The 12341-nt window shown below is 54.3% G+C and overlaps 2 protein-coding genes across 2 annotated transcripts in view; both read left to right on the plus strand.

Moving 5' to 3' along the window:
- LOC308186415 (olfactory receptor 14C36-like) overlaps positions 1-12341 on the plus strand; it is a 294878-nt gene that overhangs the window by 50710 nt on the left and 231827 nt on the right. The gene's annotated exons all lie outside the window — the stretch shown is intronic.
- On the plus strand, positions 1252-10656 carry LOC308186382 (olfactory receptor 14C36-like; the record flags this gene model as incomplete). The annotated part of the gene is made up of 2 exons (XM_080608529.1): positions 1252-7011; positions 10550-10656. Exons 1-2 carry the CDS (start codon positions 6567-6569, stop codon positions 10654-10656), a joined length of 552 nt encoding a protein of 183 aa, XP_080464655.1. The 5' UTR covers positions 1252-6566.

Consider the following 12341-nt stretch of genomic DNA (forward strand, 5'->3'; position numbering starts at 1 on the left):
ATTCTGAAATAGTTTACCGTAATCATAAACAAAAAATGAAACATATTCATGAGATAGACCAATAGGTACAGGCTGGTTCGAACATCCCAAGGACATTCAAAGTTTTGAAGAGCTATTGTAACGAGCCTGGAGGAGAAACGGGGAGGTGAAGGACAAAGGGAAAGGGAAGAAGTGGGGAGAAGAAGTGTCCCCCCCCATTCCTCCCATAGATTGGCTCCCCTAGGAGAAAAGTTAAAGACTGCTAATTATGAATAGTTTCTGAAAGATGGTTCCTGAAGTATGTGGGTGACAGCGATGCTGAGTACAACTACCAGATTAGTCTCATGACCAGTAATTTTAGCATAACATAAAGCAGTGTTACGCAGTAAACTAATAACCATAAACCAGCCCCCAAAAAGAATAAACAGCACAACAGGGAACACACATAATATGTAATGTGCTATCCAACACAATTCTGAGACCAAACACAACTACTAAACCAACATAAAATAACATTTTGGTCAGCAACTACGAAGCTGATATATTATAAAAGGATCTTTTTTATAATTATAACAATATTATTTTAACATGATCTGGTCATATCTGTCATTATCTGAACCCTTTATGTCCCCATTAAGGACCCATTCAGGAAGGAGGGCATCCCACAGGAGGGACCCAGAGAGGGCAGAGATGGATTGTCAAGGAGCAGTGGAAACAAGCGTCATGGACTGACTGCAATCCCCATTCCCCTGCTCCACTCAGGAGAAGGAGTTACAAGAGGCTGGATGGGGGGAATGGAGTTTTTAGTTTGCTTGTGGTTCCTGATGGTTGTAGTCCACTGGTAATAGGCAATAAATTCTATTAATCTGCCTATGCTAAGTCTGTCTTGCCCATGATGATAATTGGTGCCCATGATGGTATTTGGTGGGTGACTACCTTTTGGTGGGTGACTTCTACCTCAACCCTTGATGTCTTTTCATCATACTTTTCCGCCTTTTCCTTCTAGGTGGGGAAGTAAAAGAGCGGTGGCCATGGAGTTCACCTGTGTAGCTGAATAAAACCACCACAGTAATGGACATGGAAAGGGTTCAGCACCAGAACTGTCGCTATCCAGGGATGGCATCGCAGCACCCAGAACATGCTCTGCAGGACTGGCAGCACAGGAGGGAAGCAAAAGAGGTTCCCCTGAAGGAGAGCAGTACAAGGGGAAGGCTTCATTTCCAACACAGGCATTTCTGGAACATTCCTGAGACAGCTGTGGGAGCTGCAGGCCACACCAGTCTCTGGGACACTGGACGTCTTTCCTCCCAGAGAGAGATCCCAAAGATGCACTAGCTCCCAGGGAAACCTAGCCCTGTACTGTCCTACATCAGGAGGAGGCTGAGCCATGGCCAGAGGAGCCCTGGGGCTCAGGACAGCCCTAGCATCAGGACCCAGGAGTCCTGACTGCCACATTGTCCCCTCAGCCCAGAGGGGCACTCAGGCAGGGCTCTTGCAGCAGCCACATGTCCTGCCCAGCCTCCCCCCAAAGCCCAGGACTTGAAGCGCTGGACAGCTGACAGCCCCTCGGCCACCCCTTGGGAAGGGGCTCCTGACACCCTCACCTTTGGAGGAGAGCTGCAGGAGCACTGGGAATGCAGAAGTCAGGTCAGAGGTGATGGTCGCCCTCCTGCAGCCCTCCATCTCGCTCTCTGCTGGCCCTCAGCTCACGACAAGGGATGCGCGCCCTGGCTCCTCAGCCACAACTCCTCTGCAAGGTGCCCCTGCTCCTCCGCCCATCAGCGAGGGTCGCCCAGTGCAACCTTGCTGCCTGCTGCCCCAACTCCTGGCCACAGAAGGACAGCGGTGGGGAGCACCCAAGCAGTGCCCAGCAGGGACCAGGCCTTGCAGGGAAGTGCCGGCACTGCCGCTGCTCCAGTGACGATATCCTGGTGATGCAGTGCATCCCCCTATGACATCAGCACGTGTCATTTGAAAGCCTATGAGGTCAGCAGCATGGAGACAGCACAGCTCAGGAGAGAGACGAGAGATTTCTCTTCTTGTCCTGAGAAACTGTCACCTCCCTTCTGCCCAGTTCTTTTCCACAGGATCTTGACAAATCCACCAGGAACATCTCCAAATGGTGACAAAGGCCATTGGATATAGGAAATGGAGCGCTGGAGAAGTCACTGCTGTCCTCCTGCACCAACACACCTCTGCTCTTCGAAGCCCTTCCAGGAAGGTGGGGTTTGAGGCTTGTCCTGGGCCTGGCCTTTTTTCAAAAGATGGGAGCGAAGGCACCTGGGATGCAGCAGCCCCTCACCGTGCCTGAACTCCACTGCATGTCCCTCACTTGGAGAAGTAGGATGTGTTATATGGATGGAATTGCAGTGCATGCCAGGGCCTTCCTCCCTGGACGTCCCACAAGGCTCTGTGCTCTGAGAAGGCCTCAGCAACATCCCCCAGTCTGCCATGCAGGAGGCAGAGGTGGTACAAGAGGGAATGGCAAACGTAATCGCTGTTGATCATCCCCACCTGTTTCTTCTGAAGAATCTGCACCCATCCAGCACAGCACCCCAAGCTGAGGGACCTGTCCCCCCACACCTCAGCAGCTCTTCCATCCATGTCCCAGCCCTGTGACAGCAGGCGGGGATCCAGCTCCTCCTGCCTGTGCCCCACGCTGAGGGCATTGGGGCACATCTGGGCTGCAGCACCTCAGCTGTGGCACAAGGGCCAAACTCAGCCTTGTCCCAGATCTTGTGCCCAAGCATGGGCATGCAGAGGCTTTCCTTCACAGCAGAGACCTGCTGCTGTGGATGGCAGATGGCCATGGGAAGATGAAATGAGGGGCCCGAAGCAGAGCACGCCCTGGTGTTCCTGAGGCCAGAAGGCAACAGGCCTGGGCTGTGCTGCCCTGACAGCAGAGGGCCTTTTGTGGTGTTGGTGCAGCCCTGAGGGCCAGTGCTGGAGCTGGGGCTGATCTCCAGGCAGGAGAAGGGGCTGCTGCCAAAGTCCTTGGCTATGGGCATCCTGTGATCCAGGGACACAGAAAAAATCACTGGGCTGTGTCTTGAGTAAAGCATGGGGGTAAGAAGCAGAAGCAGTGTTTGCAAACACAAGTGGAAACCCCGGTGTGATGTGCCTCATATCCATGCACTGCCTGCCTCTACTGGATAGAGGAGGGCCAGACCTTGGCTTGCTGCAGCCCTGGGAAGCGGCCACTTGCTCATAAGCATCAGGTCTGTCGGAGATGCCATCGGGGTTCCTGTTAAGTACCAGCTATGAATGGCCAGAGCTGTCCTGTGGGTCCTGTGCTGCCCGTGTCAGCTGCATGCTCCAGTGGTGCTGGGCAGCGTTGGCATCTCAGGTAGCACTGCAGGCCTGGAATTGGCTATTACATGGAGCAGCTGCCCTGAACGAGGTTAGGCAATGTAGGGATGTCCGTGAGACAAGTGCCGTTACAGTCACTGGAGATGGAGGGAAAACCAGATGGAGAAGATGGAGAGAGACTCAGGTCTCCCTGTGGGACAGTTGTACATTGGGTCAGGTGGATACCTCTACAGGCTGCCCTGAGCCTACTGAGGAGGGACAGGTTTAGTTGTCCTAAATGTGTGCATTTGCTGTCACTTCAGCTGGCCAAAGGCATTCCCCACCAGCCTCCAAGGGGATGCCCCCAGGTGCTGCCCTGTCCCTCAGGGTTCCTCCATGAGAGCTTGCAGATACCTGCACGTCCCTCTGCCCCCTGACATGTCACCAGGTGTTTGCAGCCCCCTGATTTCCTCCATCTCCATTAATGATGCTGGAGCTGAGAAAAGGAGCTCACCTTCAGGTGCCCATGTGGTGTACATTAAAGGGAGGGCAGAGGAATCCCAGGTCCTGTGGGTCTGGGGCAGGCATGGGTGTGAGCTGAGCTCCCTTTTGGTCCCAGTCCTAAAATCCATCATGAGATGTCTCAAGTGACTCTGCAGAATCCCTTCCCTGAACAGGGAATAAAGAAGAAGATTCCCTGACTTTGTCTGGATGCGCAAACTGATAGTGGGACAAGAAGATGAGATTGTTACACTTAATTGGTTTTCTGTTAGGTGAAATGAGCCTGCTGCCAAGTGTGTGTGCCCGGGGGAGGGAGAGAACCCCAGGGATCCCTTCAGGCTGTTTCCCAGCAGGTTCCCCTGCAGCCCCAGGGCCATGGGCAGGGAGCCTGGTGTGGGGCAGAGCAAGGGAGGCCTTGGGCTGGGCCTGTGCTGCTGAGCTGGGCCGGGCTCCTGGGCCCAAGGGGAGCTCCTGGCAAGCGGGCAGCGCTGCAGAGAGCCAGCTCTGCCCAGGAGCAGCTCCTGTGCCCAGCGCAGCAGGGCTGGGGGCACTGCCTGCAGAGACAGAGTGGGTAAAGGCAGGCAGAAGTGGCAGGATGCACAGAGCTCGCTGGGGGAGAACACTTGCCAGCCCTGACCCCGGTAAGTCTCTGGCTGGAGGGCAATGCAGCCGCAGCTCCTGGAGGAAGGAGAAGCCGCGCGTGCAGGCAGGGGTGCCCAGGGCTGTGGTGCAGAGCAGGGTCCCTGCTGTGCCCCAGGGGCTGTGTGCCGGGGCAGGGCCTCTGCCGCCTGCCAGGCTCAGCACTCAGCCTGCCCGGGGAGCTGCCCAGGGCGCTGCGGGGAGAAGCTGCGGGTGGAAGGAGCCCCCCCGGCAGGGCAGGGTCCTGCTGCCGGCAGGAGGCTGCAGCCTGCTCAGAGCTCCACAGCACCACAAGGGTGTATCCAAGGGGACTTTGCAAAAGCAGAGACAAGGAAGGGTTTACCTAATCCTGTTTTGGTATTTCTGAGTCTCTGCTTTCAGTTTTCTCCTTTTGTCTCAGTGGGGATAGAAATAGGTGCTTTTATTTCCAAGAAGAGGCTGAGGCTGCTAAACCATCACAAGGAGATTTACAAGGATTCCAGCAAGTCCCTTTCCTTCCCCTCAGCCCATAGAAAGCTCCACCAACACACGTGCAGTGCCAGCAGGGTCTGGGTGACCTGGTCTCTAGGACATGCCCCCAGCGAGCTGCCCCTGGGCAGAGCCCTGCTGCCAGGAGGTGTCTGCAGGGCAGAGCTGAGCACCCAGCAGGTGGGATGGGGGCTGTGACCTGCAGGCAGGAGGCGTGGGGACAGAGACCCAGCTGCAGGCAGGGACAGCTGCAGGCAGCAGGGCCATGGGCAGGGAGTGAGAGGGAGCTGCTCCACGTCTAGCAGCCCCATGGAGAAGACACGTCAGTCCTAAGGCTGTAGAGATGCTGCTGGATGGCTGTATGTGGGCAGCTGCTATGATCCCTCTGTGTCCATGGTGAAAAGCAGGGCGCTGAGATCCTCCTCAGGTACGATGAGATGGGTGAGGGGTTTGGAGATCTGTCCTTTGAACCTGGATTCCTCTGCTCTCAGCAGCATCCAGGTTTTTTCAGGGGAACACCTGAGTGTGACCATCCTCCAGAGGTTCCTGCACAGGGCAGCTGGGACCAGGATGGATGGAGACAACTGCTGTCCTCACTCTGCCCTGACGGACAGTCCCTTTGCCTTGCAGGATCCCCAAGATTTCCCTTGGTGGGCAGTACAAGTGCCAAGGATGTATGCCTTATATACACTTCTCAGGTGTGGGGAGACATGTATAAAGAAACAGAGCAGAACGTTATGCAGAAATCCTTGCTCTGCAGTTGGGTGAATTCTGAGAATGACAAACTGCTAGTTTTAGCTGACAAACTCCTAGTTTTGCCAAGCACAGTTCATCTGAGAGCACCCTGTGTTCCATCTGTATACTGCTCTAGGGCAGGACCGTCTCCTGCAGAGTGCCTTGAGTCCTGAAGCACCAATTTGAGATCTAACAGAGGACCAGTCTTCCCGAAAGTGAAGAGGCAATTTTTTTCAGGTTACCACAAGAAATGGGGTAGGTTTTCCTTACAGAGGTCTACCATAGCATTTTAACTCTTTTTCCTCCTTGGACAGGCCTCCCTATTCAGAGGCAGCAGATCTCCGTTCGCAGGAGGATCAAATATCCAACAGCAGCTGAATCTCTGTCCAGTGAGTTCCTGAGGCCACAGTAATTGGGCAGCTCCTTGTGGGCAACTAGACCAAGCCCTTGAGGACTCTGGCTGGGACCAGGACAAATGGAAAGACTGGCTGTCCTTACTGTAGTAAGGACAGTTCCTTTGCCTCCTGGGACTCACAAGATCTCCCCTGGAATACCTTACAAATGCCAGGGTTTTCTTCCCACATATAAAATGCTTCTGAGTGTGACATAGGCAGCTGGAAGAAACTAAACCACAAACGCTTTTCTGCAGTCAAGAGTATTGACAGTTGTAATGCTACATAGATCAGAGAGAGATTAAAGCAGAGAAAACAACCTGTTCTTATTTACCTAGAGCTGTAGGGCAAGTCTGATTCCTCCAGTGCCCACAGCACAGACCGCTGCTCCCAGAGGCACCCTCAAGCCATCACCAAACAGATCTCAAGCAAGGTCTCAGAAAGGGGAAAGTAACTGTAGGGGGGCTTCGATGAGAACTGGGGCAGGTTTTCCTCAGAGTTGTCTCTCCTAGTTTATCACCATCTTTTCTTCCTTGTGTAGTTCCCTTTGTCCAGGAAGATCAGATGTCCAACAGCAGCTCCATCACCGAGTTCCTCCTGCTGGCATTCGCAGACACGCGGGAGCTGCAGCTCCTGCACTTCGCGCTCTTCCTGGCCATCTACCTGGCTGCCCTCCTGGGCAACGGCCTCATCCTCACCGCCATAGCCTGCGACCACCGCCTCCACAGCCCCATGTACTTCTTCCTCCTCAACCTCACCCTCCTCGACCTGGGCTGCATCTCCACCACTCTCCCCAAAGCCATGGCCAATTCCCTCTGGGACACCAGGGCCATCTCCTATGCAGGATGTGCTGCACAGCTCTTTCTGTTTGTCTTCTTGATATCAGCAGAGTTTTATGTTCTCACCATCATGTCCTATGACCGCTACGTTGCCATCTGCAAGCCCCTGCACTATGGGACCCTCCTGGGCAGCAGAGCTTGTGCCCAGATGCCAGCAGCCGCCTGGAGCAGTGGGGTTCTCTATGCTCTGCTGCACACTGCCAATACATTTTCCCTGCCCCTCTGCCAAGGCAATGCTGTGGACCAGTTCTTCTGTGAAATCCCCTCCATCCTCAAGCTCTCCTGCACAGACTCCTATCTCAGGGAAGTTGGATTTCTCATGTTAAGTGCTTTTTTGGGGTTTGGCTGTTTTGTTTTCATCGTGCTGTCCTATGTGTAGATCTTCATGGCAGTGCTGAGGATGCCCTCGGAGCAGGGACGGTACAAAATATTCTCCACATGCCTCCCTCACCTGTTTGTGGTCTCCCTGTTTCTCAGCAGTGTCATATTTGGCTACCTGAAGACCCCCTCCATCTCTTCCCCATCCCTGGATCTGGTGGTGGCAGTTCTGTACTCGGTGGTGCCTCCAGTAGTGAACCCCCTCATCTACAGCATAAGAAACAAGGAGCTCAGAGATGCTGTTAGAAAAGTAGCTTCATGGATGTTTCTGAATATTGATAAATTTCTCCTCTTTCTCCAAAAGTGATTTCCTGGATACTTGTTTCATTATCATTATTGTTACTTTTATCTTCATTGTCACTTCTGTTCATTAGTTTCCTAGAAAAATGGTTTTGAATTATACAGTGTCCATTCAGTTATGAAACTGCTCTGTGTTTTTGTTTTGTTTTGTTTTGTTTTGTCTACCTATATATCAGCACTGCCTCTCTCTTTGCTTTTCTGTAATAAAACAGAATCTCCCCAATATACTGACAGAAAGTTTTCCTCTCCTTTCGTAGCTGGTGCCAATAACAGAGCTGAACAGTTTTGTAGTTTTTACATGACATTTTTTATGTATCTCAAAAGATAGAAAAGGTGGTAGTGATTAACTGGAAAGTGTCAGACCTGAGCATGACGTAGAATGTATGGAATAAGCGGGGGATATTTTCTTATAACAGACAGCACAGTCAGGGTGAGCCATCCGCCTGCAGATATTAACAGCTGACAGAATGGAGCGTCAGTCAGGGAGAACCTTGAGAAATCCCAGGATTTCTCCTGCAGAAACCTCTTGACATTTACAAGGAGAAGAGCCTAGTCCTGTACCAGACAAGAGTAACCCCACACATCAGGGCAGACTGGGACCATGCTGAGTGAGCCGTGCCCAGGAGGAGGAGGGCCTGGGCACCACGAGCGATGCCATAGAGCAGAGGTGCCTGGTCACCAGGAACCAGGCCGGCTTCACAGACAGCTGTCTTATGAGATATTTGTGTCCATGGCTATGGCTGTTGTCTCTGCCACTAAAGCCTATGAGGAGACAGCCAATTGCTAAAGCACCAGAGTCTAATTGACACCTCGCCCACCTATGAACCAGGCACGGGTCAGACTATTTTCCTGCACTTGGCAATGCACATCCCCATCTCCTACTGCCCCAGGAAGAGCCCTGAGCAAGGTGTGACAGAAACAGATTTCCCTTCCAGGGTGCCAGTGGACAAGGTCTGTTCCTTTTCTTTGGTGAAACACATCCAGGTTGTCTACACATCAGTGTCACCTTCACATTGCCTTTGTCTCCTTGTCCTCACTGCCTCCAATGTTCTGCTCTAATGAGCTCCAAGGGAGGCTGTGTCAGTGCTGGCCCTCGGGGGACACTGCAGGAAACTTGCATCTGACCTGGACTTCTTGAGAGATTTCTTCAATTGTCTCTCAGTGCCTGAGGTTTGTGGGCTCATCACCAAAGCCCCCAGAGGGGTGATTCCAATGCCTTGGGCTGGGCCTCTGCTGCTGAGCTGGGCCAGGCTCCTGGGACAGAGAGAGCTCCTGGCAAGAGGGTCCTGGTGCAGAGAGACAGCTCTGCCCAGGAGCAGCTCCTCTGCACAGCGCAGCAGGGCTGGGGGCTCTGACCACAGCAGAGACACAGAGGGGAGAGAAGGAGAAGGGCTGAAGGCAGTTGGGAGTGGGAGGACGCTGAGAGCTGACTGCAGGAGAAATCTGCACAGCCCTTGACAAGTTAAGTCTCTGGCTGCAGGGCCATGCAGCTGCACGTCCTAGAAGGGTCTCCTCCTGGGTCTTGTTTCTGGGAGGGCAGTGGGCAATGCAGTGGGCTTTGAGAGTCCTGCTGGATTGCACTGCGAGGTGAGGAAGTCTGGAGGAAGCCCTTTGCAGTGCCCTAGCCCAGGTGCCCCCAGTCAGCCCAGGACACCCTGCCCTGGCTGGCCATGCCGGGCTCTCTGTCAGCTGCCCTGTAGCTCCTGCAGCCATGGAGGTGCCCCTTGGCAGTGCCCTGTTGGGTGGCAGGGTGCTGCAGGGCAGCACTGAGCACAGCCGCGTGGGATGGGGTCTGTGAGCACGGGCGGGGGAAAGAAGAGGTGGGTGCAGAGCAGCAGCTCCCAGCAGGGACAGCTGCAGGCAGCAGAGAGAGGGGCAGGCAGCCAGAAGGAGCTGTTGCCAGAAATGCCGTGGCAGGGGGGATTCGGGCACCTCGTGGCCATGCCCTGCAGTACAGTCCCCTTCCCCTGGAGCAGCCCCTCCCTGGCCTCCTCTCCCCCCTGCAGCCCATGGGCTGCCCAGATGAAGAGAAGCTCCCAACCTCAGTCTGCCTCAGAGCTTCACCCAGAGACAAGGTGAGGATGCTGTCCAGCTGCACTGGGACTGGGGCTTCTCTGCTCTCAGCTGTCTCCAGTTTCGTCTCAGGGAAACACCTGAGTGGGATGCTCCTGCAGCTCACAGAGGGGTGACAAAGGGCAGCTGTGAACAGGACTGCTGGGCAGAGCTGCTCTGCTCAGTCTTCACCAAGGGACAGTCCCTTTGACTACTGGCACCCACAGGATTTCACCAGGTCTGCACAGGAAATCTCACGGAGTTCAACCACCCGATACGTCTCCTAAGGATTATAGGGGCAAATGGAATAAAACACAGCAAACAAACCCCCTGAAGCTTTGCCTCTGCGTTCACATGAGCTTTTTGTAACAGCTCTGCAAATCTCATGGATCTGACAAGTTGACTGAACTTGAGTTTTCCCTGTGTTCCTTTTTCCCTCCCGATGCACAGCAGAAAGTACTCCACAGCAGCCCCCACTCCCAGTGCCACTCTCAGCTAGCATCATCTTGAGCTCAAGAGAGCTGCATAAAGGTTCTTTGCAAAGAGAGGCTCAGGCTGGGGGTGATCTAAGACTTCCAATATGTTTTCCTCAGAGAAGTCTGTTCTGACTTTGTTCTGCCTTCTCCTTTTTAACAGGCAACGATTTCCATTGTCAGCAAATGTCCAACTGCAGCTCCATCAGCGAGTTCCTCCTGCTGCCATTCGCAGACACGCGGGAGCTGCAGCTCCTGCACTTCGCGCTCTTCCTGGCCATCTACCTGGCTGCCCTCCTGGGCAACGGCCTCATCCTCACAGCCGTAGCCTGCGACCACCGCCTCCACACCCCCATGTACTTCTTCCTCCTCAACCTCGCCCTCCTCGACCTGGGCTGCATCTCCACCACTCTCCCCAAAGCCATGGCCAATTCCCTCTAGGACACCAGAGCCATCTATCAACGGTGTGTTGCACAGGTCTTTTTCTTTCTCTTCTTCATATCAGCAGAAATTTCTGTCCTTAATACCATGTCCTACGACCAATACGTTGCCATCTGCAAGCCCCAAGCAAGTTCTTTCAGCATCTCGGTCGTTCAAAAAGCACCTCTGTGAAGCATGCAGAGACCTCTCTGGAGTACCCTAACTTCTCCCTGGGGTAGGAGAGGTAGACCCCCAGGATCCCCAAGCATCGCTCTGTGTCACCCATCACAGCCTTGGTACGCACAAGCACCTCCCCGTGCTGCACAAGCAATTTGCTGAGGCAGCCAAAGATCTCCCCAGAGCACCCGGTCACCTGCGTGGGGTATTCAAGAACCTCCCTGGAGCACCCAAGTCTCTCAGCAAGCCACCCTGGTGTCTCTTGGAGCATGCAAACATCTCTGTGCAGCACCCAAGCGTCTGCCCCAGGCATACTTGGACATCCTAGAGCATTTTCCTGGAAACACAAGCGCCTCCCTGGGAGCACCCAAGCATATCCCCAGGCCACCCAGACACCTTCCTGAAACACCCAAGCATCTTCCTGTGGCACCCAGGCATCTCCCTGGGGAAACCAAGCACGTACTTGGAGAGCCCAAGCATCGTTGTGAGTCTCCATCTTTTGTGCGTGAGCAAACCAAGGGGCACCAAAGGATCACCTGGGGGCACCCAAGCATCTCCATGGGGCACCCAGGATCATCCTTGGAACACCCAAGCACCTGCACACAGCAGCCATGCACCTCCCTGGAGAAAGCATGCGTCTCCCTGGGGCACAGAAGCGTCGTCTTGGAGCTCCAGAACATCTCCCTGCATTGTTCAAGCATGTCTCTGGAGCAGCCAAGCAGCTTCCCACATCCCCAAGCATTTGAGCAGGTCACTCAAGCACCTCCCTGGATCCCACAGGCATCTTCCGCAGGTAGCCAGGCATTTCCCAGGCATCTCCCAGAGCACTCCAGCATCTCCACAGGACACTGAAGCACTTCCCTGGTGAAGCTAAGCACTTGCGTGGAGCACCCAGGCATCACCCCAGGGCACCCAAGCACCTCTCTTAAGTTGCCAAGCATAGCCACAGGGCACTAAAAAGATCTCCTTGGATGACACAAGCATTTCCTCAGAGCAAACCAGCATCTCCCTGGAGTGCCCAAGAGCCTCTGGAGTGCCCATCCATCGCCCCAGGACCCCAACTCTTCCCCTGGTGCTCGCAAGTAATTCCCTTTGCACCCAAGTAGAAAGTCAGGGGAAAAAAGGGAAAGCGTCCCAGGGCACCCAAGCACATAACCCTAGAACGCAAGCTCTCACTTTGAGCACTGAAGCATCTCCCCATGCCATGCAAGCCCCATTCTGGAGCACTCAAGCATCTTCTAGGAGACGGTCTTAAACTACCAGAGCATTCATTTCCATTAGATATTAGGCATGTTCGTGGAGCACCCAGGCATGTCCCAGGGCAACCAAGGTTGAAATGGAGATTCCAGGGTGCTCCAGGGAGGTGCTTGAGTGCCCTGGGAAGAGCCTGGTGTGCCCAGGGAGCTTCTTGTCTCCTCCAAGGCTCTGCAGGGCTGATCCCGGGAGGTGCTTGTGTGCGCCAAGGCCATGCTCGGTTTCCAAAAGGAGGGAATTGCATGTTGCAGGGGGATGCTTGGTGTCACCCAGACACTGAGCAGCCCTGGGGAGATGGGTGTGTGCCTCAGGAGGTGCTTGGGTTCCCAGGGGAGATGCTTCGGTGCTGCAGTGAGATGCTGGTGTTCTGTCGGGAGGTGTGTTGGTGCTCCAGGCAGATGTTTGGGTGCCCTGGGGAGATGCTTGGGTTCCTCATGGAGGCGTCT

Source organism: Anser brachyrhynchus (genome assembly GCF_964034855.1).
Source record: "Anser brachyrhynchus genome assembly, contig: SCAFFOLD_86, whole genome shotgun sequence".
NCBI lineage: Eukaryota > Metazoa > Chordata > Aves > Anseriformes > Anatidae > Anser > Anser brachyrhynchus.